This window comes from Pongo abelii, chromosome 7 (genome assembly GCF_028885655.2).
Source record: "Pongo abelii isolate AG06213 chromosome 7, NHGRI_mPonAbe1-v2.0_pri, whole genome shotgun sequence".
Classification (NCBI taxonomy): Eukaryota; Metazoa; Chordata; class Mammalia; order Primates; family Hominidae; genus Pongo; species Pongo abelii.
The window spans coordinates 107,833,044-107,859,000 of NC_071992.2; the positions used below are offsets into that span (position 1 = coordinate 107,833,044).

At 37.1% G+C, this 25,957-nt stretch overlaps 1 protein-coding gene across 9 annotated transcripts in view; it reads right to left on the reverse strand.

The window, feature by feature from the left end:
- Nucleotides 1-25,957, reverse strand: part of RUNX1T1 (RUNX1 partner transcriptional co-repressor 1) — a 149,810-nt gene that overhangs the window by 17,995 nt on the left and 105,858 nt on the right. For all 9 annotated transcript variants that reach the window (XM_063726721.1, XM_063726718.1, XM_063726716.1 and 6 more), the window contains 4 exons: nt 17,839-18,089; nt 13,052-13,137; nt 12,289-12,490; nt 2,039-2,107 (listed from right to left, as the gene is read on the reverse strand). In XM_063726721.1, coding sequence (XP_063582791.1) covers nt 2,039-2,107; nt 12,289-12,490; nt 13,052-13,137; nt 17,839-18,089 — 608 coding nt within the window. The remainder of the gene's footprint in view (nt 1-2,038; nt 2,108-12,288; nt 12,491-13,051; nt 13,138-17,838; nt 18,090-25,957) is intronic.

Consider the following 25,957-nt stretch of genomic DNA (forward strand, 5'->3'; position numbering starts at 1 on the left):
ACTATTCCCAAACTGTTTTTAAGCAGCAGTTTAGGGATACCACTATGAGAAGAATACAAATTTAATGTCATATTTTAGATTGAAAACCTACTGTAGATGATAGACACTGTAACAAATAATCTAAACACTTCCTAGATAAGGTTTAACCCTTCTTGGAGAGGGCAAGCACACAACAAAAACAAGTAGTGCTCTTTCTCTACTCTCTTAAGTCCCCAAAACCTAAATTATATCCAGAATTAGGTTTAAAAACCCCCAAAACAGACAGTAAAGAAAAATAATAATGGATTCAATAGATAACAATATGCCATGTAGGAAAAAATAAGCAACTGATTAAGTGGAAAATACATAGTGCAGCTTTGAATCTGCATCCAATTGCTTACCACTTATGGTAGGACTTCCTTTGTACATAGCTATTCAAGTTGACTTTCCAACAAAGGTGCTATATTCAGAAAAATCTGTTCTCACTTAATAGCAGTCAAACAAAGACTTGAGCAGATAATAGCACATAAGGAATTCGGATTACACAAGACCTTACTGGTAATTTTTCTTTATGAACTATCAAGAATTTAACTTAAATATACTTAAAAAGGGAAGTGCAGAGAAAAGACTCACTCCTCTGAACATAAAGTCACCCTTCTTCTGTCCAAAATCACAATTATTTGTACTTCTTATTGGAATAAGTTGCACTGACAGCTTAGAAATGGAGGAGAAAAATGGTCAGAAGGAAGATGTTGCCCGTCTTTTCAGGTAGGTGCTACTCGGCATATTTTTAACAGCTTGGGAGTACCACATGACTATTACAGTAAATCTGGTAAAACTACACAGTTCAGCAACATATGTATTTTAACCTTTAAGCTAAATGGACCTATCTAATTTGCGTATTGGACGTGCAAGACAGCTTTCTAATTCTTAATCTGGGCTACTAAACCTAGAATGCTATCAGATTTTAAAGCTCATTATCACTCTCACAAAAACAGGTATTTCTTGGAAAATGTATAAAAATACTTGGATAAGATACATGTGACTAGAGAGTCAGCAAGTTACACAGAACTACAAACACAGCTGAGTGAAATCCCAAAGAGAAATCTTCTGTAGAGAAAAACAAAAAATCTGTCCCCTGACTCTTCGATTTGTACTGTTTGTAGAAGTAGCATTTCCCAGTTTCCCAAGTCAAAAAAGACAAACTATTTTAAGAGCTGGAGTTACAGCAGCTGAAAGCCACAGTATGTTTTTCATGGCCTCTTTAACTCTTGAAACAGGTTTATGTTTCATCTACTGAGTTGGTTTTCATAAAGGTTTTTGCTTGCGAGGTGGTTCCACCAAAATTCTCACAGATCTGGACTTCTTTAAGCCCAATAACAAGTCAGTGGGTCAGGAGGAGCTTTAAATCTACTATTACAAAATATAGAGCAGCATCTTGTAATGGAAAGCAGATAGTGTATATGAAAAGCAAAAATAAATGTTTAGTAACTTTGTCATTCACTTAAAGAGTAATTTAGCTCTGATCGTTGAATACTAATTAGTACAGAAGAACAATTTTAAAAGTCGATTGTAACCAAAAAATTATCTGAGTACTTTAACAAGTCAACTAGATTTGATGTTGGTTTTGGTTTTTTTCTGTTTTTTGTTTTTTGTTTTGGATGCAGGAGAAAAGGCTGAAGTATGCAATTTAATTTCTAAGACACTGGCATTTTTTCATCAAAGAAAAAAAATGCATGCAAGCTAAGACCTCCTATGCCAAGTTTCAGCCTGAAATCATTACGGCCCTGAAAAAAATGGAGTTTTATAATGGAAATATTGCCAGCTTCTCAATTATAGTGAAACTGGCAGATGTTACTAAAATAAAAATGATTTCATCTTGTAATCAGGCCTGGTTTAAGAATATTAATCAGGTGTTTTGTTTTGTGTTTTTTTGTTTTGTTTTTGCTGTTGTTGTTGTTAGCAGTAAAGTCCTTTCTTGCCATTCCTCACATCACTGCATTTAACAACTGCACACAGCTGCCAGAACACGAAACTCATGTTTCTGAACAATTCTTACCAGCTTTCTTCCAGATCTCCTCTGGCACGTATCCAGACGCAGGCCTGTGAAGGAATTCCCGATGCGCGTCTATGAAAAGGATGGGAAGGGGGTGGAGAGAGGAGGAGAGTACTGTAAGCACACTTGTGTCATCGCACAGAGTGAAAGTAAGCAATGCCCATTCTCCTGGCTTCTCTACAAAAACACAATTTTAAAAGGCTAAACATTTCACTTCTTGAAAATACATAAAAATAGCAAGGCCTGTCATCAGAGCCCAAGGAAAACAGAAGGTCATTGGTCTAAATGCCATGCATGCTCAAAGCCAAAGCAACTTGATTTCATTATACAATATGATGTTTGGGAACACTGTTCTCAGCACTTTCTGACTATGGAGACTTCTATAGATGTATTTTGTTAAAGAAAATAAATTGTATTTGGTAGTTTTCCTTTCATGAGTCAAACTGGTGGTTAAACAACCAAATGTTCAGGTAATGTAATTTCCACAGAGCTCTGATTCTGCCACCTTTCAATGAATAGCAAGCTCCACTCTATGGCTAACCAGTTCTCACACTTAATTAATTCTTAAAAATCTCAGTGACCATTAAAATTTTTCACACAAATTAGATCATATGGATATGACATGGGTGAAAGCCAGAAAGACTCATTAGAATGGATTCACAGACATTCTGTTGAGCAAAGAGAATTAGCCCATGCTTTCCAGAAAAGGAAATGAAGTTCCACTTTAAATTAAATGCTGTGCTTACTATGCTTCTCAAATTTTAAAAGTTTAAGAAAACAACTAATAACTTTGATATAGGAACGCTAACTCCTAAAATATGTTCATGGAAATAACACAAAACATTTTATAGTTCTTACATATGCTCAAAAGTAAACAAAGTGTATACAGTCTTCCATAGCTAAAATATGCATTTCATGTCTTCCATACTGGATTTTCAATAAAAGCCTCCTTATATAGAAGAGTTCAGTAAGAAAAAAATCATTTTAACTTTTATAAAACTTAATTATTAAACCTATGATAAATTCTGAGGAAAACTGAAATTTTCTCTATGTGTACAGTAAATGTTGAGTAGCATATATTTTTAAACGCTTTATCTAACGGTTATGTTGAAGATCAAGACATTCAGTCCAGTCTCCTATATTATATGGTGCTACACAATGTCAAAAATAAAGAAAAGCACGATGAGTTTAGCTAAGTATATGTTGTTATAGTTGAATGCTTTAAATACATTTGAATGCTTTGAATTCTTGCAGGGCACACAGATTATCAACTGGCAAGAATATTAGATTTTCTCAACTATTCTGAATTAGCAAAAATTTACTACAGCTTGGTGAGGAATATATGGAAACTCTCTATATCATCTTTGCAATTTTTTAATCTAAAATTATTCCAAATATTTAAAAGTTTATTTTCAAAAGTTTACACTGTGATGTCATGACTACTTAATAACAGGATGGACTGGAAATATCTATGCATTCTCCTGTGTATATTCATTTCTATAAAGTAAATGACAAAAATAAAAACGTTTTTACTGAGGTAACTTTCACTCTTAAGGCAAGATAAAACTGATGCATAAACAACCTAAAAGGAAATGTGATACAGCTAATTAGATTTATCAAGATTATCTTCCTTACCACTGTAACTATTTCCAGAAGAAATAAAGTGCAATCAAGTTCATATTTAGCCATGTGACACAGTACAACACAGAGATTTACTTATGACATTAAAAGACAACTTTTAAGGAGAAAAGACTTGATTTAAGCATAATTTATTGGATAAGAATAAGAACAGATCTGTAAAGTTTGAAGAAAGAAAAAACGTGACTTCAAAGTAGCAAATTTTTTTTCATTTATTGTGTTAAGAAGAGACTTGTAGTTAATAAAAACTTATTTTTCTTTTTTCTTTTTTTTGAGACAGAGTCATGCTCTGTTGCCCAGGCTGGAGTGCAGTGGCATGATCACAGCTCACTGCAACCTCCGCCTCCTGGGTCAAGCGAATCTCCTGCCTCAGCCTCCCAAGTAGCTCAGATTACAGGTGCATGCCACCAAGCCCAGCTAATTTTTGTATTTTCAGTAGAGATGGGGTTTCACCATGTTGGCCAGGCTGGTCTCAAACTTCTGACGTCAGGTCAGCTGACCTCCCAAAGTGCTGGAATTACAGGTGTGAGCCACCATGCCCAGCCTAAAAACATTTTTTTTTTAAATTAAATAGTCGATCATTATGATAAAGAACAGGAAAGGTAATGTTTAGGTATCCAAAGTCCACGCATGAAAGATGCTAATTACCAGCCCCAGGCAACACAGGCTGAAGAAAGTTAGTTCTAGCACCCAGTGAAGCTAGGTATTGACCATGGAACACTGGGTATGTTAGTTTGTCCATGTCTCAGATGCCTCATCTACAATAAAGTGAGGACAATACTATTATTATTTGAGAGCACTGCTGTGAGGATTGAAGGAAGTACCTCCTATTACATACATATCCTCAACTCCCATTATCTGGTACTTGCTATTATCCTCATTATTATCACCATTATTATTACTACGTGGTCTAGTAAGAACGGCTATATAATTATTTTCTTATAAATAACTAAGGTGAATAGAGTATTTTAAAGTTTATCATTTCTCTCAATGTTAAAAATCCAAATACCACAAATTTTGAAGAGAATAAAGCCATTGAAGAAGTTTGGATTAAGCAATATACATCAAGTAATTTTTTAAACTCCCAGAATCTATGTCACTTGGAAATAGAAAATATTTCTATAGTTCACAATTCACTGCCTTTGTCCTTGGAAGCAAAATCTTCAAATTTCTTAGATGACACTTTCAAAAATTTTACTTGAGCCTCACACCCATGAATGTTTATAACACCCAAATTGACTCAAATATTAAAGTGCCAGGCTCAATTGACCTTCCACCTTCTATGGGCTGCACAGGTGTCTTGAGGGTACATATACCACACTGGAAAGTTGTGCAATGTTTCACTTTGGCTACACCTTCCTAAATTTCTCACTGACATACTGCCATGTCCACATAGGCCCAAACTTTAACTGACATAGAAACCCAATAGCAATGCTAAAGCCAATTATGCAAAAGTTTTCTTAATGCTAACCTACCTTCTAAAAGACGGTTTTTCAAAATAGCAGAATCTAAAGGGAAATAATTATATAAACGTGTTTTACAATATCCTCTCCAGTTCTAAGTTAGTGTACTTGATAAACATCAGGTCTACCAACAGAAAGAACAGAGTGATTGGTAGTAGGTGTACTCCTCAGAAATCTATTTGATACCCTGATAAACACTACTTTAATAGATTCAGAAACCAAATGACTAATACATTTAATATCTCCTCTTCTGATTAAGCAGCAGCAATATCAAAATCTATACAGGGAAAACTGAGTTTGAAAAACAAAACAAGGGACAATTCTCTCTTAGGACTTTACTATTTTAGAATACTGGCTAATCTAGACACATCTACCTAAAACATCCTAAGAGTCTAAGGCTTAGATTCTAAAGAAGTAATTCTTAACTGTTAACTCTTAAGCACCTATAAAATATCAATTGCTAGAAAAAAGAATCATCGTTCTAAAATGTAGTGGTAGATGCAAAGACAGAAGAACGTATATGATATGGTCTAAAATGTTAAACCTGTATATATATGCAACTACTGAAAGATGAAAACATTATAGAAAAGTCCTTCTAAATTAAGTCTAGCTTGCTTTGGGATGCAAATTGCTTGGGGGGTTGGGGGGGTGGTGAGAGGGGATGAGGATGAAGGGAGCCTCTTGAAAATAATTCACGTCTATGAAGAGAGGAGACCAGGTCAGAGTGACAGAAAATGGTGTAAGAAATGTGAAAGAACAGAAAGAGCAATCTGTGATGTATGCAAGAGATGGAAGATGCACTACACTTACGACAGGATGGAGACCATTGGATACTAGATACTGCAAGGGCCGCCATCAATATACATGAAGGGATGAGCTGATAGCCTTTGGAGAAGCAATGTGACCTCATATGACCCAGGACAGCAATGCTCAAAGCTTGGCAGCACCTAGGTATGGCCTTCATCCTGTAGTGGGCAGAATGAGGCTGTGATCATGATAATATCTATTACAAAAACCATCAAAAGAAAGAAAGAGTTAAGTAATTTTATCTTTACAAATGCCACTTGTTTTTAAGGATAATACATTCAGAAATCTTCACACTAGGTTTCAGAAGCCCAAATCCAACCTAGAAGCTAGCAACTGCTTTAGGATTTCCATCTTTTACAACAAACATACTTAATGCTCCAGGAAGTAACCATCTCCTCTTAATTTTAAAAGATGGACATATTTAACTAATAGTCCCATATTTTTAAACCCAATATAGTTAAGTACAGTAGGCATTTGCATTATGAAGTCAGCTGAATGACTGTGAGATTAATTTCATGATGTGATTGAAAGAAATCAATACAAGGGTACAAAACTCCAAACATTTACATGCAAATATACACAGAATAACTTGTTTGTGGTTTTCATATTTTGAGAGTATAGAAGTTGAAATATTTCACTGGCTGGGAGAAATCTATTTTTCTATAGCCTTGTATTATGAATTAGGCTCCCAAAGGTACAACAGATTTACTATATTTAAGACAGGAGTCTTTTCTAATCTCTGTGCCTATTAAAGTAGCCACCTGCTTAGAAGTACTTTGTAGATGAAAAAATACTTATGAATCCACTGTAACTTCACAATTTTGAATGCCAAGGAAAAACTTTACTAGTTTCATTTACCACTATTCTTTAAAGTTCTTTTTCATTTTATTAATTTTTTAATTTTATATTTTGAGACAAGGTCTTGCTCTGTTGCCCAGGCTACAGGGCAGTGGCACAAACACGGCTCACTGTCACTTTGACCTCCTGGGCTCAAGGAATCCTCCCATCTCAGCCTCCTGAGCAACTGGGACCACAGGCATGCACCATCAGGCCCAGCTAATTTTTTGATTTTTGGTAGAGATGGGGTCTCACTAGGTTTTCCAGGCTGGTCTCAAACTCCTGGACTCAAGGAATCCTCTCACCTCAGCCTCCCAAAGTGCTGGGATTATAGGCATGAGCCACTACTCCCAGCAGAAAGTTCTTTTTGAGAATGCACATCTAAATAATAACAGCTAAGACATAACACATCTACTATGTGTCAGGCACTGTCTCATATGTTTTTTACCTATTAACTCATTACACAGAAATGCTTATGAAATATATATACTACCATCCCCATTTTACACGAGGAAACTGAAGCACAAAGAGATTATGACCTGCCAAAGGCCGCAAAACTAATATGAAGAGGAATGAGTAATTTGAATCTAGAAATTCTACTGAGTTTGTGCTTTCAGCCTTCATGCTAGATTTCCTGAGGATTTAGAGAGCAATGAGAAATTCCATAATTCAATCATTTGACAATCATAAAACTTGCCAGCTAGCAGTATTTTAAAATACTAATTCCTCTACCAACCCACTTGGGACAGGGGATGGTATTAATTCAACAAACTCCTGAGTTACTAAGCTTTTTTTTTTTTTTTTTTTTTTTTGAGACAGAGTCTCGCTCTGTCCTCCAGGCTGGAGTACAGTGGCATGATCTTGGCTCACTGCAACCTCCTCCTCCAGGGTTCAAGCAATTCTCCGGCCTCAGCCTCCCAAGTAGCTGGGACTTCAGGGGTGCACCATCATATCTGGCTAATTTTTTGTATTTTTAGCAGAGACGGGGTTTCACCGTGTTAGCCAGGATGATCTCGATATCCTGACCTCATGATCTGTTGGCCTCGGCTTCCCCAAGTGCTGGGATTACATGCGTCAGCCACCACTCCTGGCTCTAAGTTTTTTATAAATGCTAAGCTTGATTTTTCATTACACTTAAACAAATAAAACTTTTTGATATTTCTTTCTCTGGCAAGTACTAAACTCTTAATAAAACAGAGTGAAGGTATTTTTCTAAATTTACTACCATGTCATCACAACGTTCATACATTTTTTAAAAACACAGGGAAAGTGCATTTATATTTCAGAGTTTATGTCCAGCCCCTGACATTAGCCCTAAACCTATCATTAGAAAAAAATTTTGGCCAGGTACAGTGGCTCACACCTGTAATCCTAGCACTTTGGGAGGCCGAGTTGGGCAGATCCCTTGAGCTCAGGAGTTCAAAACCAGACTGGGCAATACGGCAAAACCCCACCCCTACAAAAAATACAAAAAAAATAGCTGGGTGTGGTGGTGGTCTACCTGTAGTCCCAATTACTTAGGGGGCTGAGGTGGGAGCCCAGAAGGTCAAGCCTGCAGTGAGCCGAGATTATGCCACCACACTCCACCCTGAGTGGCAAAGTGAGATCCTGTCTCCAAAAAAAAAAAAAAAAAAATTAACCCTAATGATGTGGAAGACTTCTAGAAAACAGAGCACACACAGATATAAGACAGACTACAGAAAGATTCTAGAATAGTCAAAAGCCAGTAAAAAGGAAAGTAATTTAAAAGAAATAAAATGTCAGGAGCCAAGAAAGTGATGTGACAACATTCTGAGAGAAAAAGGAACCAAAGACAAAGAAAGGAGAAAGAGCTACTATGGAGATTCTGACAAGCACTTTGGAAAACCTACAAAGTGCTAACCAGCAACTGCCTCTCTATACATATAAAAGTCATTCTACGTCAATGGTCAAATCTGTCAATCCTCATCACATTATCTTGCTCTTCTGTCAAGTATACCATGTAATAAAACTTAAATGTATAAATAAGTCATACTTTGAAAATAGAGACAGCAGTGTTAAAATTTGCTTTCTAATTTTGTTAAGAGTTGGATATTTGGAGTTTTCCCTGGAAAGTAAATGAGTAACAACAGTAAAAATAATAAATATCTATTATTTCAAGGAAATCTATTTCATGAAAAGTCCTTCAAGATGTCAACTTGCATTTTATTTAAAGAATAGAAATACCATTATGAATTCAGTGTATACTCAGTGTTAAAAATTGTTTCAGAGGTTATTCAAAAAAGAGATTTTAATATCTTGGGAAATACTTTTTTTTTTTTTTTTTTTTTTTGGAGACTGAGTCTTGCCCTGTCATCTAGGCTGGAGTGCAATGGCGTGATCTCGGCTCACTGCAACCTCTGCCTCCGAGGTTCAGGTGACTCTCCTGCCTCAGCCTCCTGAGTAGCTGGGATTACAGGCATGCACCACCATGCCCGGCTTTTTTTTTTTTTTTTTTTTTTTTTTGTATCTTTAGTAGAGACGGGGTTTCACCATGTTGGCCAGGCTGGTCTCGAATCCCCGACCTCGTGATCCGCCTGCCTCGGCCTCCCAAAGTGCTGGGATTACAGGTGTGAGACACTGCGCCCGGCCAGGAAAACTCTTAAAATTCAATTAGTAATAGATTAATCGAGTTATTTTACTAACCCCCATACTCACTTAATACTACGGATACATTTCAAAAGTGAGAATGGGATTGAGTTTAACAGGTACAACACATCAGTCATGAAAGTCACATTCTCCTCTGTGCAGTCCCCAAATATAATTTTAAAATGCTAAGAATGTGTGTATGACTAAACATTCCCAGTGTTTCCAAGTTAGGGATATAAGTAGGGCAATATTTTGAACCAAAGATATCTTCTATAATATATTCTGAAGATCTCATTTGAGACCAGACAGTAGTTTAAGAAGCAAAATAATTAGGCTAAAAGAAATACATACAACTGTGGGATATGGAGATCTAAATGTATATAAAGATATAGACATATCCATAGCTTTATCTGTACACATGCACTCCATTAAACACTTTCCAGTCACAGAAAATAGATTTATCAGCCAATAATCTCCAATCCTTTCACTACACACATCAATCCATTCAACTCCAAAGCCTGGAAGAGGGACTTAGAAAGCACTTAATGTAAATGATTGTGGCCCATAATTACAAACCACCTGTCCTTTTATTTACAGCCATAGCTCAGTCCCAGAAAATAGTACACAAGGCTGCAAGAATCAGCTAGTAAGGATGCACAGTGAAAAAAACTGTAAAAACACTATTGGATGCTAAACTTGCACACTGCAGAGTTCTACACAGATTTTCTCTAAAGTTATGATGGTGTCTTAATGGCAACTTAGGATTCTGTGTCCATAAAGAACATAATGTCTTAATGTTGTCTATAAACAAAGAAATTAAATGCTTGTACCCTTTGACTAATACAACCTACAAAAGCTTAAGGCCAAACAAATATCTCAGGTTTAACAAAAATATAAATCCATTGAACATCACTAAAAAATAGTACAGTTTGCATACTTTTAAAAACGAGTTTTTTTAAGCCAAGTTTATTCTTTTGGTTATGTAGCAGGGACAATGAACCTCTCTTCCTGGAGAACATGATATATACCTATATCACCAGAATCTGTGTATAGTAGTAGTGACTATACACAAAATGGCCCTTGTTCTATGTGCTGATAACTCGCTTAGGTATGAAGTCTGATCAATTTCGGAGATGTTTCTTTTACAGTGGATGGCAGATAATAGCAATCTGGTCAGTTTGGCTGACTGAATTGAGGTAGCTATCCTATGGCTTGAACACTAGCTATTCCCTTGCCTTCTTCCACTGACACAAAGGCCCTCAAAGAAAGAATTGAAGACTCTTTTTACTTCATTAGAATGCCTAGCACAATGCCTGGCATATAGTAAGGGCTCAATAAATAAGTACGGACTCAATGAATGTGTTCAATAGAATAAGCCAAACTAGATGTTTTAACTCCCTAAGTTTTATTTACTTTAAGGCTCTCAATTTTTGGCTAGACTGGATGGTTATAAATATCCCCTCTGTCCTAAGCAAATCTCTCATGATTAATCAATTTTTGTTCATAATAAGGAAATAAACACAAGATTTTTTTTCCACTCTGCTCTAAATAGTTTGGCTTTGACCAATATTGGCTCAAACCAAACCTAATTCTGTTTTCGTTGCTTGCCTTAATGTGACCTGACAAATACAGTTTTGTCTTTAAAATATGCTTTAGAATAACGCTTGTTAGGTAAATTAACTGCCTTAGACTCTTTCATTATTTAATACTTATGATAATAGGCATTCAGCATTCAGAGATCAGCAGAAATCTACAAACCTAAGTGCATAGAAAACTACACTGGCTGGGAACAAATTGAAAACAGTAATGTGATCAACAGATAATATACTTCAAGTTTTAAACTTTTGATAATCAGCCATAGTACTAATGAGGCCAAAGTTATGAACTTAATCTGCACATGTTTTACAGCATGGACAGTACTCTAACTTGAGTTAGCAGATGGGTATGGGGCCAATGCATAAGAGAATATGAGAGAACAAGAATCCACAGAAATCCATCTTCGTAAGTTTACTCAAAAAGTATTCACACGTAATGGGTGGCAATGTCAACGACAAAACCATATTATTAATTTAGGTAAAAGTTCACAGGCCACGCAAAAATTCTTTCAGGTTGAAGATTTCTTTCAACATATATGGGATTATATTCTATCTGTAACCCCAACAATTCCCAAATATCAATAAGAAATAGTTACATACTAACATGCCATTTCTAAGGCACAACTATATAATGAGTCCTATTATAAAACTAGAATTAATACAATCATGATTAAGTAATCTAAGTTAAGATCAAATCACAGGAAGAGTGCTACATCTTTACCATTAATTTTAAAATAGCTCTAGGCAAAATATATAGCTTTTAGGTCTCTCTTCCTGGAGGTGTGGGGTTGAGGAAAAAGTTTAAAATAAATATATATATATATATATATATTTCAACTAACAAACAAGATTGTCTTACAGGCCGTTTTCTGAATTAATAATTTGAAACATACATCCCCGTGTGCAGTGATAACATTGGTATGCAGTGGCAGAATTCACTAGAGACCTTGATGGAAGTGCCTAAGCCCCAGGCCCACTCCCTGAGATTGTTTTTGCTGTTTTGAGGCATTATGAAGGAGCACAAGTTTTAGTTATGCACATGACATTCTGGTTCAGTGCTGAAAGTCTGCCATCAGCTCAATACATTCACCTGGAAAAGGAATTTAAGTTTTGTGGCTATCTCTGTCTATGCCAATCTGCCCAAATTCCTAACAGATAGACAAGACATATTGGAGGATATGTAAATTGTTTATTGTCTTAAAATTCCTTGCATATCCTTTAATTTTAAAAAGAAGTTAAAAATAAAGTCAGCATTAACAGCATAAGAAATATGTGTTTTCAAGATACTCATCTGAAGAAAAGTTACCTAGTGCAACTGGGTCTGGGTTGACAGGACTCTGCTGCCTGGAGTGGCTGCTGCTACTGCCACCACCTTTTTTTAAGTCCTCGGCGTCACTGTACCGCCGGATCCAGTAATTCAATTCCTCCCGGTCTGCTTCTTGACACCGCCTTAGTACGGTGAGAGATCGCCTTGTTTTTTCTACCATGTCCATTATGCAGTTTAACAGCTATGTGGGAAAGGGGAGAATAGGGAAGAGAATATAAATAATCACAATTAAAGATTTTGCTGAGTAGTGAAACAAACCATTTCAGGACAATGAAGGAAGCAATTTTATCCCTGAAGGTTTCAGTCTAGTATTTTCTATGACTAGATTTGAAATTCAGAGCCAATAGATGGAAAATTCAATGGGAATGAGAAGATAGATGTATGAACACGAGTCAGAAGGGAAATTTCACCTGAAGGCATTATAGCCAGTAAATCCCCCTCTCCAAATACTAATCCCATTACTTTATAAATTAAATGACCTTTTCACAATAAAACAGTAGCCCACTGATCTGGCTTTGAGAATTCGTTTCCAAGATCTAAACATTTCTCTCAAGTGACTTTCATATCAATTTAGAAATCAAATCCTATATTCTACTTCAGATATTCTCGCTTATTTTTTTTTCCAAGGATAGCAGGAAAAACAATACCTTCAAAGGATCACCAAGCTTTTACTTTATCACATAACCTCACTCCAGCTGTTTTCCAAACATTTTTTAATCCCAAATGATTACTGATGTCTTACATGGTCAAGATGTTTCCACTCTTCTGCCCATTCTCTGTCTGTTAGTCTGTGATCAATCATTTCTTCTTGACGTGTGCCATGCAACCCTACAAAAATAGAGAAGGCTGAATAACCCGAAAGCATTCAGTACACAACCCATACACACACAGACTCATAGCAAGGACTATGTGGGCAAACTCAATGATGTAAAAACACATTTGATTTTGGATGGAGACATGAGTCATATTTAGATTCAGAATTACCTAACAGATTCCTCATAGAATGATAAAATACTAGAACTAGAAGAATTTTAGAGGTCATCTGGTCAGAAGCCTTTATTTTACACATAAGGAGCCAGTTAAGTGACACCAAGTCCACAACTAGTTATCCATGCAACACTCTGTAAGTAAAAATATATTCTAACTCTTAATAAATACAAGAAACCACAAGTAGACATTAAGTGGTTTTTAAAGCATTGCTGTCCTGCATTAAAAATAAAGACAGCGTAAGTCATTTTACATAGGAAGGGATATGCTTTCCCAAAACAAGCATGGCAAATTTTTCCACATGTCAGCCTTGTATAAATGAATACAATCCTAATACATATACCTCCATGATAAAATTAGACCATGAAGAAAAGGCTTGTATAATATGGAGCTACATATACTCATTCGGTTTACCAAAAATTAAAAAATGAAAGTAAATTGGATATTCTTCATAAAAAAATTAACATACCAGATATAATTTGACAAATATCATAAATCCAAGTGAACCAACTGCAAATCCTAATTTGAAGTCCATAAGACTTAATGCTCTTTAGCATCATAGTTAAGATACCACTATGAAAAAGTAATATATAAGTGTTTACCAAGTGAGCACCAATATTAATTTAAGCAGTTAGGTAGGATGCTCATTAAAATAGGAAGTAAATGTGTCTCACTCAAAAGAGAGGCTGAAAGGCTCTGAACAGAGAAATCTGGAAATGTGTTATTCCTCTTACATATTCACTTTATATTCTACTGTATAGGAAAGCCCTTGGGCTGTGGCATTATTTTGCATTTTAAATGATCAAAACTATTATTTTTGGTTACCAATTTTCAAAATGTTACTCTGAACAGCAAATAAAGTTTCTTATAGTTTGGTTTCTAGGTAACTGGGCTACCTCTCTGTGGAACTTATGTATAAAGTTTCTTATAGTTTGGGTTTCTAGATAACCGGGCTACCTCTCTGTGGAACTTATGTAAGAATTAAATGACCATAGGAGTTTTAAGACACTGAATTTTACTTTTTGTGAGATTTAAGTGGTTATAAATCCCTTTTTTTAGCTGATTTACACAAATAAAGATGAGTCACATGACTCTGTTCAGCCAACCACGTAAAACGATTTCATTTACAACTGATGGAAGTGAACAAATTTATGATAGCCCCTTCTCAGACTAAATAAAAAGCTAAATATAAGACGCTTTGTACCATTCCTGTCCAATTAGAACATATTGTGAGATATATTTTAAAAGTTAAAATTGTCAATGCCACCTATTGGTAAAAAAGTAAAAGTGCAAATATATTTTATTAATTTGCATAACATAAAGACATTGGGAAAGAATAGTATTTAGCTACTGCTCTGTTGTGATTATTTCAAGTTGAAATGTTTGCAAATATGTAATTTTTGTTAACTTGTTGCCTGTGTTTTAGGGAAAAACCACTACTGTTAAAATTAGTCACCATACAAAACAACCAGAAAGTGATAAGGATATAAATGTGACAGTGACTTTTACGTTAGAAGCATCTGAATATTTGCCTTTAAGGACAAGAATTCCAGAGGTCTCAAAAGCTTGAAAAATTCGGCAGAAGAAATCAATAATGACACAAGCTGTAATGCCTGGAGTAATATTAATGAGCAACAGGATATCTGTGGTAGTGGGATTTCAGCATTTGTGAAACAGTCCTAAGCTTCAACTCATTTTTAAAAAAATACTAAGTACATTAGAAACATGTTTGAGCTCAAGTACTTGGTGAAAAAATGTAAGATTCATTTGCTGCTTTTGAACTCTGAAAGTCATTTGTTAGATACAATCAAATCTTTAAAAATAAAAAATAAATCAAGATTTTATGTTTATTAATTTCTCTATTTACGATACTTAAATATTCAGCAGCACACAATTTTTATTTATACTCAAAATACCAGAGGGATGTACCAGGGGGAAATAGCTCATAATCATTAAATAGCTCATAATCACATTTTCGTTTGTGGGAAATTTGACACTAATGTTGAGTCTCAACTGATTATTTTGTTTTAGAATATTTTAACTAACTAGGATAAAACTCTAAGCTTACTTATAAACTAATGCTGCTAAGAAGTTACTTTACTGAAGGATTCTAGTGAGTATATGTCCCTACACATAATAGGCATTTATAAATCGTACCAGACTAAGTATATCCTTATGGCAATTTTTATATTCTCAAAATGACAGCCTGATGTAACACCATAATTTGTTGCTCATACATCAAGATTCTATTTTACATTAACACACGCTAAACTCTGCCAGACTTTAGGGATGGTTTAGTAGCTGTACATATTTATAGAGATTAGCACTATTAGTTTTATAAGCTAATATAATTAAAAGGTAAGGAACACGGTCTGAAGAAAATCACATAAAACCAATGGATACAGATATAATTCATAAAGGGTTATTTTACATTACTTGATGAAAACATAATCATTGCACATAAGTGTAATTACTTCCTTGCTGATTACTGTATAGTGCACTGGAACTAATATTTCACAAAATAGCACCTGCTGCCTAAGAAACAGGCCATTTGCTAACACATCTACAAAATGGGATCCCTTGAACTGGTCTCATCGTGACCTGTTGACTCCACTGCTATTTAAATACATGCAATCATGGTTTTCAGTCCTTAAGTCATAAATAAGTGGTAAGGCTTTGTGTAGAAGGGAGTTGTTATCACTTTTGATTTTGGGGTTAAAATATCAATCCAGATCAAGAAACAGCATAACCACCTTTGAAAGCTCTTCAGAAATGGTACCTGCAAGAACATTAGACAGACTGGCTATTAAGAAAGCACAAATTATATGCTTAGCCATTTGTCTGACACACTATATAAATGTAGAAATTACTGTTGTGGAGAACCAGAACTACTAATTTACTGTCTTACAACCAAAGCCTCAATCGCCCCTCCTCTCACTCTGACTCTCTTTCTGCTTTCTAAACATTTGGGGAGTTGGGTGTAGAAAGGCAAAAAAGGCCCTACACGTGGAGCCCCTGTTTGCTAGCAATGTAGTTGGAAATTGAATGTAAACTTCTATATATTAGGCTCTCTCTGCCTGTGGCTAAAAGACAAACAAACAAACAAAAACAACCACCATCACTGTAATCAAGTAGTGAATATCTGGCTGGCTGCATTCCCCAGAATTCTGTATCCTCAGCTCCATTTTCTGGTCTTCTACTTGCATTTCATCTTTTGCTCCTTCCAGTGTCCAGGTCACTAAGTCACCCTCATCAGGAAAGTTTGCCAGCAATTAGTTACAAGGTAGAGATTAAGTCCTGTTAGTGAGATGTGGACACAGGAGATGGAAAAAGAAGAGGAGACTGACTATTGCTCTCAGTTAGACTCATCACTAATTAGGAATTGAAGACACCCCAGTAACAGTGTACTTACTGATAACCCTCTGATACACTATCATCTCCACCACTGAACCACTGATCATGTGTTTAAAAACTTACCTTGTTCATCTTCTCTCTCATTTTTCATGGTAGACATTTGTTCTATAGAAGACAATGTCTTCAAAATGCTTTACTACTTTTTTTTTTCTCTGAGACAAGGTCTTGCTGTGCCGCCCAGGCTGAGGTGCAGTGTGTGGGGTGCAGTGGCATGATCTCATCTAACTGTAACTTCTGCTTCCTGGGCTCAAGCAGTCCTCCTGCCTCAGCCCCACAGATAGCTGGGGCTAGAGGTGTGCACCACCATGCCCGGCTAATTTTTGTACTTTTAGTAGAGACGGGATTTTGCCATAGTGCCCAGGCTGGTCTCAAACTTCTGAGCTCAAACTTATCTATCTGCGTCAGCCTCCCAAAGTGCTGGAATTATAGGCGTGAGCCACTGCACCCAGACAAAATGCTTTATTTCTAATAGTTTTATGCAAAGAAGGAATGAACACAGGGAAATAGAATACATATTTGCCCAAATTCACTTCTTCAGTATTCTGATACTTGACCCAAAATTGTCAATACTAACTTTAATCACTGGCATTTTCAAGTAAAAAAATGTACCAAAGCATTCCTTGGGAAACATCTGTAAAGCCACAGATAGTTTGCCATATCGTACTTTGGAAATATGGAATATCATGGAGGCTCAAAAAAGTCAAAATAAACACAGAGACTATCTGAAACAAAAGATAGAATACAAGAAAATCAAGTGATTTTTAAAAATATTTGTGGCAGGCAGACTGCATATGAAGTCTCATGTTAAAAGAGAATTCAAGCTAAAAATTTATTTTGCATTTGTTACCAACACAACAATTGAGGGTCTTGTATTAATCTAGATGCCCTCCTCCAAAGAAATTTAGTGTACTGTCTTAAAGAATACAAGTGATTAGGAGAGAGAGAGCACAGCTGTTAAAAGTCTATTAATACCAATCAAGTTTTTTTCATAAAGGAGACAATACAAAACAAGATACGAGACTTTTCTTCCCTATCACAGATTTCAAGCCTCAAGTTCAGTTCAGAACTAATGGTGCAAGTCTTCAAGCACCCATTCCCATAAGAAGTGAACAGATCCTTCAGTCTTACCCATAGGTCTGTTTCTGTCCCTGAGGTCCCTGTGGCTGGGGTGTCGATAGGAGTCCCTGTAGTGGTGGGCAATGGCCATATCATCCAAACGGTAATGCTGAGGTGGAGGTGGGGTGGGGTGAGGCAGGCCATTGGGCTGGTAGGATAAGCCGTTATTTGGACTGTACCGCTGGCCTGGGCTAATAGTGCATGGTCGCTTGCTTGGATGTTCTGAGTGCAAAGGCTCTCTGTCAAAGCCATTTTCTTTGGTTCTAAGGGGGAAAAAACAAGAGTTTGTTTCATCATCTATTCAGTAACCAGCAGAGTTCAGTCACTCATATTTGAGCTTGGAATAAAAACAGAATATTTTTTATTGGCCAGAAACCTTCTAAACTCAGCTTCCCAGAAAACATACGGGAATTCACTGAGACCTGTGTCGAGACCTAAATGATCACAAGCCTGCAGACAGGAAAAAATGCTTCACTTCTCATCAAATTAGCAAATATCTTTTCAGCTGAAGCTCATGTGGTTAAGTCACAAACGAGAGGAAACTCAAGACTCCTGTAGATAACATTTTCATTCAAAAAACAGTGCTTGATTTCTAACAAGTTACCCTAAGACCGACTGTATTTGATGAAGATTTATCAAGGTAAAACATCACCACTCTCTTGATGAACACTTAAGGTACACCTATTCCACTTGGTATCTGACTTCTGTGTCAGAGAACATCTAAGAACTGTGTTGTCCAATACAGTAGCTACATGTGGTTGTTTAACTTAAAATGTAAGTTACTTAAAATTAAATAAAGCTTAAAATTCAGTTCTTCAGTATCAGTAGCCACATTTCATGTGCTCAACAGGTACGCTTGGCCAGTGGCTTCAGTAGTGGACTGCACAGATACATAACATTTCCATCATCACAGAAAGTTCTATAGGAAAGTAAGGATCAAATTGAGTGAATACAGTATGCAATGCAATGTCTGGGACCCTGACATTATCTTGAGTCACCAAGGTAATCAATCAGCAGTCATACAGAGCTAGCCTGGCCTAGAAGGAAGACCTAGGTCAACCCCCTTATTTTAAAGTTGAGGAAACACATACCCAGAGAGCTAATGTATCCTGTCTGGGGTTATCAGGTCACATGGCAGGACAGGAACACCCTGACGACACATCATCAGGTGATGCACAGGACTCTAAACTTGGCTTTCAGAAGGAATGCATTCTATAAATAAGACCTGATAACTGGTCACGATTCCTTGATTCTCAAATAAAAGTAGGAGTAAAGCAGTAATTTCTGGCTGTATATATTTCTACTGCATAGAGACTAGCCCCTAATATATTCAATAAGAGAGAAACAAACCATATTCAACTTTGACTGTAATCACTGCTCCCAAACTTACTTTTTACTTACAAGACCAGCACTCTTATCTTTAGACAGGTGGTAATATCTATTTTCCCAGGGACATTTTCTCATAAGAATTATACCAGTTCACAGTGGCTGCAGACTTCTACATGCCTTCTTTATTTTAGATAGTAAAACAACAGCATAGAGGCACTTCTTCTACTTTCCCGGCATCTAGTGATGGCATCTAGTCTTTGTCTGATAACACTAGAGCAATTCAGGTGGAAACTGAATCAACAGAGATAATCAGGGGCAACAGGATTCTACAATGAACCATCCTTTACGCACCTTTAGGGTGGGCCCCCCAGTGACAATTCATACACACCAGGTTGAGAAGAATAAAGGACTTAGAGACAGAAGGTATAGGCATAGAAAGAACTGAGGGTAAATCTTCAGAGTTTTATGTTAAAGAACATGCCCACTACAAACTAAGAAGGATGCGCTATTATGGAGTGGGCAGGGGACCCTTAGGACTCAGCCGTGTGACCTCCAGTTACATAACTTTCTGGCTTCAGTATTCTGCTCAGTAAAATGGGACTAATAGGAAACAACATTTGTAAAAACAAATTAAGAGGCAATCTAATTTACACTTTACCCTATCTCAGGCATTTTTTTTTTCCCCAGCTCCTCAATAACAGAAGCTGTAAACTATTAAAGAAAATAAATGTCCTTTAAAAACTTCACATGAGGCCAGGTGCGGTGACTCACGCCTGTAATCCCAGCACTTTGGGAGGCCGAGGCGGGAAGATCACCTGAGGTCAGGAATTTGAGACTAGCCTGGCCAACATGGTGAAATCTCGCCTCTACTATACAAAAAGTAGCCGGGTGTAGTGGTACATGCCTGTAGTCTCAGTTACTCGGGAGGTCCTGAGGCAGGAGAATCACTTGAACCCCAGAGGCGGAAGATGCAGTGAGCCGAGATTGTGCCACTGCAACTACAGCCTGGGCAACAAACGCAAAACTCTTTCTTAAAACAACAACAACAACAAAAAAAAAAAACTGAGGGTAAATCTGCAGGGCTTAATGTTAAAGAACATGCCCACTACATACTAAGAGGGATGCACTATTCTGAATAGACTGGCCAATATTGGAAATGATGGCAGAGCATGACCCCCAAGGGAGTGGCGGCCAGGAGTCCTAATGCTGCTCCCATCAAAGTATGTGTCTACACTAAACTCCTTACTGACTCCTTATATATTGATCATTGATATCAGACTAAAATATCCAATGTAGCTCAGACATTACCTAATTGCATTGCTTTAAAATAATTTAAAATAATTTTACATATTGATCACTAAACTATACTGACTCCTTACATACTGATCATTGATATTAGACTAAAATATCCAATGTAGCTCAGACATTACCTAATTGCATTGCTTTAAAATAATTTTTAAAAGTAAACTGAAACATTCTAGATACTGATTTATCTTCTAAGAATATACCCATGTGATTCTAATCTGTATTTGCATATCCTACAAATTTCTAAATAATGCACTTCAATATTCAATGCATATTATCAGCATAAATCAGCTGGAAAATACTGAAGACTATTAGTGGCTATGAACATAATGCTAACACAGCACCTACCTTACTGGCATTGTGGTGTAGTGGAAAGAGCACTGGACTGGGAATCAAGAGACCTGAGATCTAGTCCTGGCTCTTCCATGACTAGCTGTGTGACCTTGGTCAAGTCACTTAACCTCTCTGGACCTCAGTTTATTCATCTGTGAAATGAAAACGTTGGACTAGATCAGTGGTTTTCAAACTGTGCCACCTGAGATGCTAAAGGTAGGCAATGAAGAACTTTTCCCCAAAACAATCAAGATTCTCAAGATTTAAAGTGCCAGAGGAACCCACTTATTATTATTTGTTTCAATCATTGGGGTTCCACCTAAGATTTCATTTTTAAAGGAAAAAGTCTGTGGCTAAAATCAAGTTTGAAAACCACTGGACTAGATGATTTCTGCAGTCCCTTCTAGTTTGCAAACTCTGCAATTCAAGTATTCTATATTTACAACTAAATGCCATAGTTAGGCAGATCAAAACACACAGTGCTGATAGTCCTCTGGCCAAACCATAAGTATCTAAGGCAACCACCTTAACCAAGTTCTTCATTCCTTGGTTTGAACAATTTATTATTTATACCTTATTTTTTATGCAAAAATTAGAAAATATCCTCTTATCTTAGGGCAGCCCCCACAGAATTTCTAAATAATGAAACATCTTTCTCTGACCGATTTGGGTCAAACCACACCAACTTACTAGTTTTCTCTCTCCTTGATCAATGAAGGCAAAACCAACAACATTGGAGTAATTTTTATAATTTTTAAATGGTTAGATACACAATTTATCTTCATCCTTAGGTGAACCCTCTGTTCAGTGCTATTACTTCAATCACCCAATTAAATGGGAGGTAAAAAGCATTTTTTTTTTTCTAAAGCAAGGGCAGTAATGTCCTAAAAGGCAGGCTAGGGCCTGAGTCTGTTCTCTCACTTCAATCAGGTCTTACTGTCCTATCCTGGGGCCCATCACCCTGCTAGCTACTTAAACAATAAAGCTCATCACCTCATGAGGATAGTTTACATTCTAACAGTTGTGAAACATTAACGCTTGCAGGGGTGTAGTGACTAATACCTGTAGTCCTGGCACTTTGGAAGGCTCAGGAGGAAGGACTGTTTGAGCCCAGGAGTTTGAGACCAGCCTGGGCAACATAGTGAGACCCTGTCTCTACAAAAAATCAAAAAGTTGGCTGGGCATGGTGACATACACCCATAGTCCTAGCTACTCAGGAAGCTGGGGCAGGAGGATCACTTGAGCCCAAGAGATCGAGGCTGCAGTGAGCCATGATCACACCACTGCACTCCAGCCTGAGCAACAGAGTGAGACCCTGTCTCAAAAAACAGGGGAAAAAAAGAAAACACAAAAACTTTCACTGTCCACAAAAATAAAGCTATGAAGGGTCTCTCTGGTGCTTCCTCAAATTACTAATGTCTACTTACAAGGCCAGTTCTATTCAAAGCGTGTATGTTCAGAAGGGTAACTCAAACAATTAATTGCCATTTGTCTGTCTGCTTCTTAGAAATGCCTACAACTACCTATATCTCATTTGCTTGGGTGAACTCCATATTTGCATTCTTCATTGCCCTTTTCAGTGTATTAGGCAAAATTAGCGAAGACTTTTCATTGTCCCATACCAGTATACCCTTGAAATAACTCAAATTCTAGTAGAAATCTGACGTGAGAGGTAAGTCTGTTATGTCTTAAGGATTTCTGACAGTTTTATTTTATTTGTTTTTTAAGTCTACCTGAGGATGCTATATCTCCTTACCAGGTGACATTTTCTTCAACACAATCTAACCACTTCAACATTTAGATCCCAATCACTTCTCTCTTGAGGTTTAATGTTCTGAGGGCAGGGGACCCTTAGGACTCATCCGTGTGATCTCCAGTTACTTAACTTTCTGGCTTCAGTATTCTGCTCAGTGAAATGGGACTAACAAATAGAATTTGTTTCCACTTGTGGAAACAAGTTAAGAGACAACCTAATTTATACTTTACCCTGTCTCAGGCTCTTTTTTTGCCCAGCTCCTCAATAACAGAAACTGTAAACTATTAGGAAAAGAAAAGAAATGTCCTTTAAAAACTACATGAGGCTGGGCGCAGTGGCTCACGCCTGTAATCTCAGCACTTTGGGAGGGTGAGGTAGGTGGATCACTTGAGGACAGGAGCTTGAGACCAGCCTGGCCAACATGGTGAAACCCCGTCTCTACTAAGAAAAAAAAAAAAAAATTAGCCAGGCATGGTGGAGCATGCCTGTAGTCCCAGCTACTCTGGAGGCTGAAGCAGAAGAATCACTTGAACCTGAGGCACAGAGGTTGCAACGAACCAAGATCGCGCCACTGCACTCCAGCCTAGGTGACAGAGCGAGACTCCATCTCAAGGAAAAAATAAAAATAAATAAAAACAAAAACTCTACATGAAATATTTTTAAGATGATGATTAGCTAGTGTGTGCTGGTAATCCCTTAGTAACATTTATATAAAACAGTGTATAACATTCAAGGAAACGGGGAAGTATGAAAAAAATCCATCATAAAATCATGACAATAAGTAGAACAAGAGGACAAATGTACATGGCAGAAGCGGGTGTAAGTTCTTTTCTCTACATTAAGATTTTTTTTAATGTGAGGAACTACCACTATGAATATTGTTTTAGGGGAAGGCAAATTGGTAGAGCACAATAAACCTAAAAAAGAAGAAACTTAATTTCTAAAATTCGTCCTGTCATTTATTTATTTAAATAAATTATGTGCCTTATACACTCACTTATCTGAGTTTCGACAGACATTTCACAAGTCCAAACTGGCCTCATTTCTCTTTTGCTTTCTGTACCATCTTCTACCTAGTCACCCAAGTAGAAACTTGAAGTCACTCTACAACTTCCTTTTCCAAATCCAAGTCCTGTTGCTGATCTCAAGCATCTCTATACGGGTCCCTCCTTCCTGTCCCAGGATACCTTTATCTTGGCCCTTGTCACACCACAGTCCCACTTTGCCAGTATCCCCCAGAGCCACGGGCCCCCAGATTTGTTTGCTGTTTGTCTCCACAGCCCAGCCAAGTCCCATCCCTAGACTGTAGCTCCTTGAAAAATAAGTAGGAGTGAGACACTGGGTCTAAAATTCTTTTAAGACTAGGCACTGCAGACTTACTTTATTTTATTCTTATATTTTAGAAGTCTGTATCTAAATCTTAGGAAGGTAGTTCTATTAAACACAGACCAAAGACATTAATAACATCAAACACATCTTCCTTTCCTTTTCTAACATGTGCAGTTTGTTAAGATTGCGATAGAATGACTAGACACTGAATCAAGGAGGGGAAAATCACTCTCATCATCATTATTTCTAAAACATAATTCAGCAAAAGGTCTCTTCAGAAATTGTTAGGAAAGAGGTGACTTTAGATATGAATTTCACATAACACACTTTTATTGGTACTGAATAAGGTATTGAAACAAAATACATTACAAATTCCCCAGCGTCCTTATAAAGAAAATCAAACCTAATTCTTCATGACACCCTGCAGTGGTTTCTCTGTTTTGCTATCACTCTGGAGGGAGTAGGAAATTTAGATGATGAAGAACAGAGAGCTGAATGCCACAGGACCATCACTATTGGGCCAGATGGAGAGAAGCACCTTTAATCTCTCCATTGCTAAACAACCACCTAGGAGTGAGAACTTTCTAAGCAGTGTGCTAATACCTTTAGAAGTAAATAAGAGGCAGGTGGATACTTGCCACTCCAGACACACAAACGTGATGCCCAGACCTTCAAAGATTGCAATATGCAGGTTGGGGGAGCCATCTGAGCCTTCCCTCCAGCAGTGAGAAGGTGGAATGCTTCCGTCACGTGTCTGAAGCTGACCATCTGCTCAACAGTTAGGCTGTTACTGGCTGTTTCCCTTGCCTTTTCTAATCTCTGCCACTGCTGAAGTATTCAATTTTTGCTGCTCCTGCTGTTTGGAACTCTGCTTTCTTATTCGAATCTGTCATCTGTATGTTTCTATTGGAGCCCTCCAGTTTTTTCTGGTCAGTAAACCAATCACAGCATTTGGTTCCTGGGCTGTCTGTGGCTGTTTTTATTGTATTTCAGAGAAGCATTTTTTAACTAACTAAATAAATAAAGATGCCTGGAAGACAGACCATTTAATACACTACTAAAAATGACTGCATTAAGTTTAATTTGAATTATTTGTTCAATAGTGGTTTTTGTTCTGTTCGTAGTGTTTTGCTTTGTTTTAGGTCCCCAGTATGTGTAATGCACTATCCTGCACTTCAGTGGCAGTACAAAGATGAGAGAAACATGGTCCCTCAACCTTCCATAAGATTATTATTTAGGGCAGACTTTAATTCTTTACCATTAAAATGATTTACTTGGAGCTACAAGACTTCTATACTTTCATACAGGACAGGTATACAGAAGGTACCATTAAAAACAGAACAAATGTGGTATGTGAGAGCAGAGTGAGAGATTACTCCAGATTGTGTACTCAAAAGGACAGAGGTTTTGGAGTCACACAGAGATGGCTTCAAATTGTGGCTCTGCTATTTGCTGGCCATATAAACTCAAGAGGCTTAATCCTCTAACAGCCTCAGTGTTTCTGCCTGCAAAATGGGAAATGATTATCTCAAAGCTATGGAGAGAACTATAGGAAAGAATCTAAGAAAAGAGCCTAACATGAATTTGGCATTCAATAAGTTAATCAAAGCATTTTGTTTTCAAGCAGGGTCATTCAGAGGCTGATGGTACAGAATCACGGCTATGAGAGCATGGGCATTTGAGTCCGAGAACCCAGGGTTAGAATCCCATTAGGGCTTCTGACAAGCCATGTGACTTCACACACATTATTTGGCCTTCTTGAATCTATGTCATAGGATTGTGAGGAAAGAAGTGCTATATGTTAGTCTGTCAATTATTTAGCACAGGGCCCAGCATATCTGAAGTGCTCAGTAAATAGTAACCATTATTATATTATTTATAATTGGGAAGCTTTCATTCAAATAGTAGATACTGAGTTAGGCCATGAGGTATTAATAGAATTATGACATATAAGAACTAGGAAAGACAGCAGAAACCATCAGCTGGAATGTAGACCAAGGCGTGAGGAGTGCAGTAAAGTTAGACCCTAACAAAGCAGCAAGAAATCAGGCTAATAAGTTAAAGTTGAAGCTGGAATGT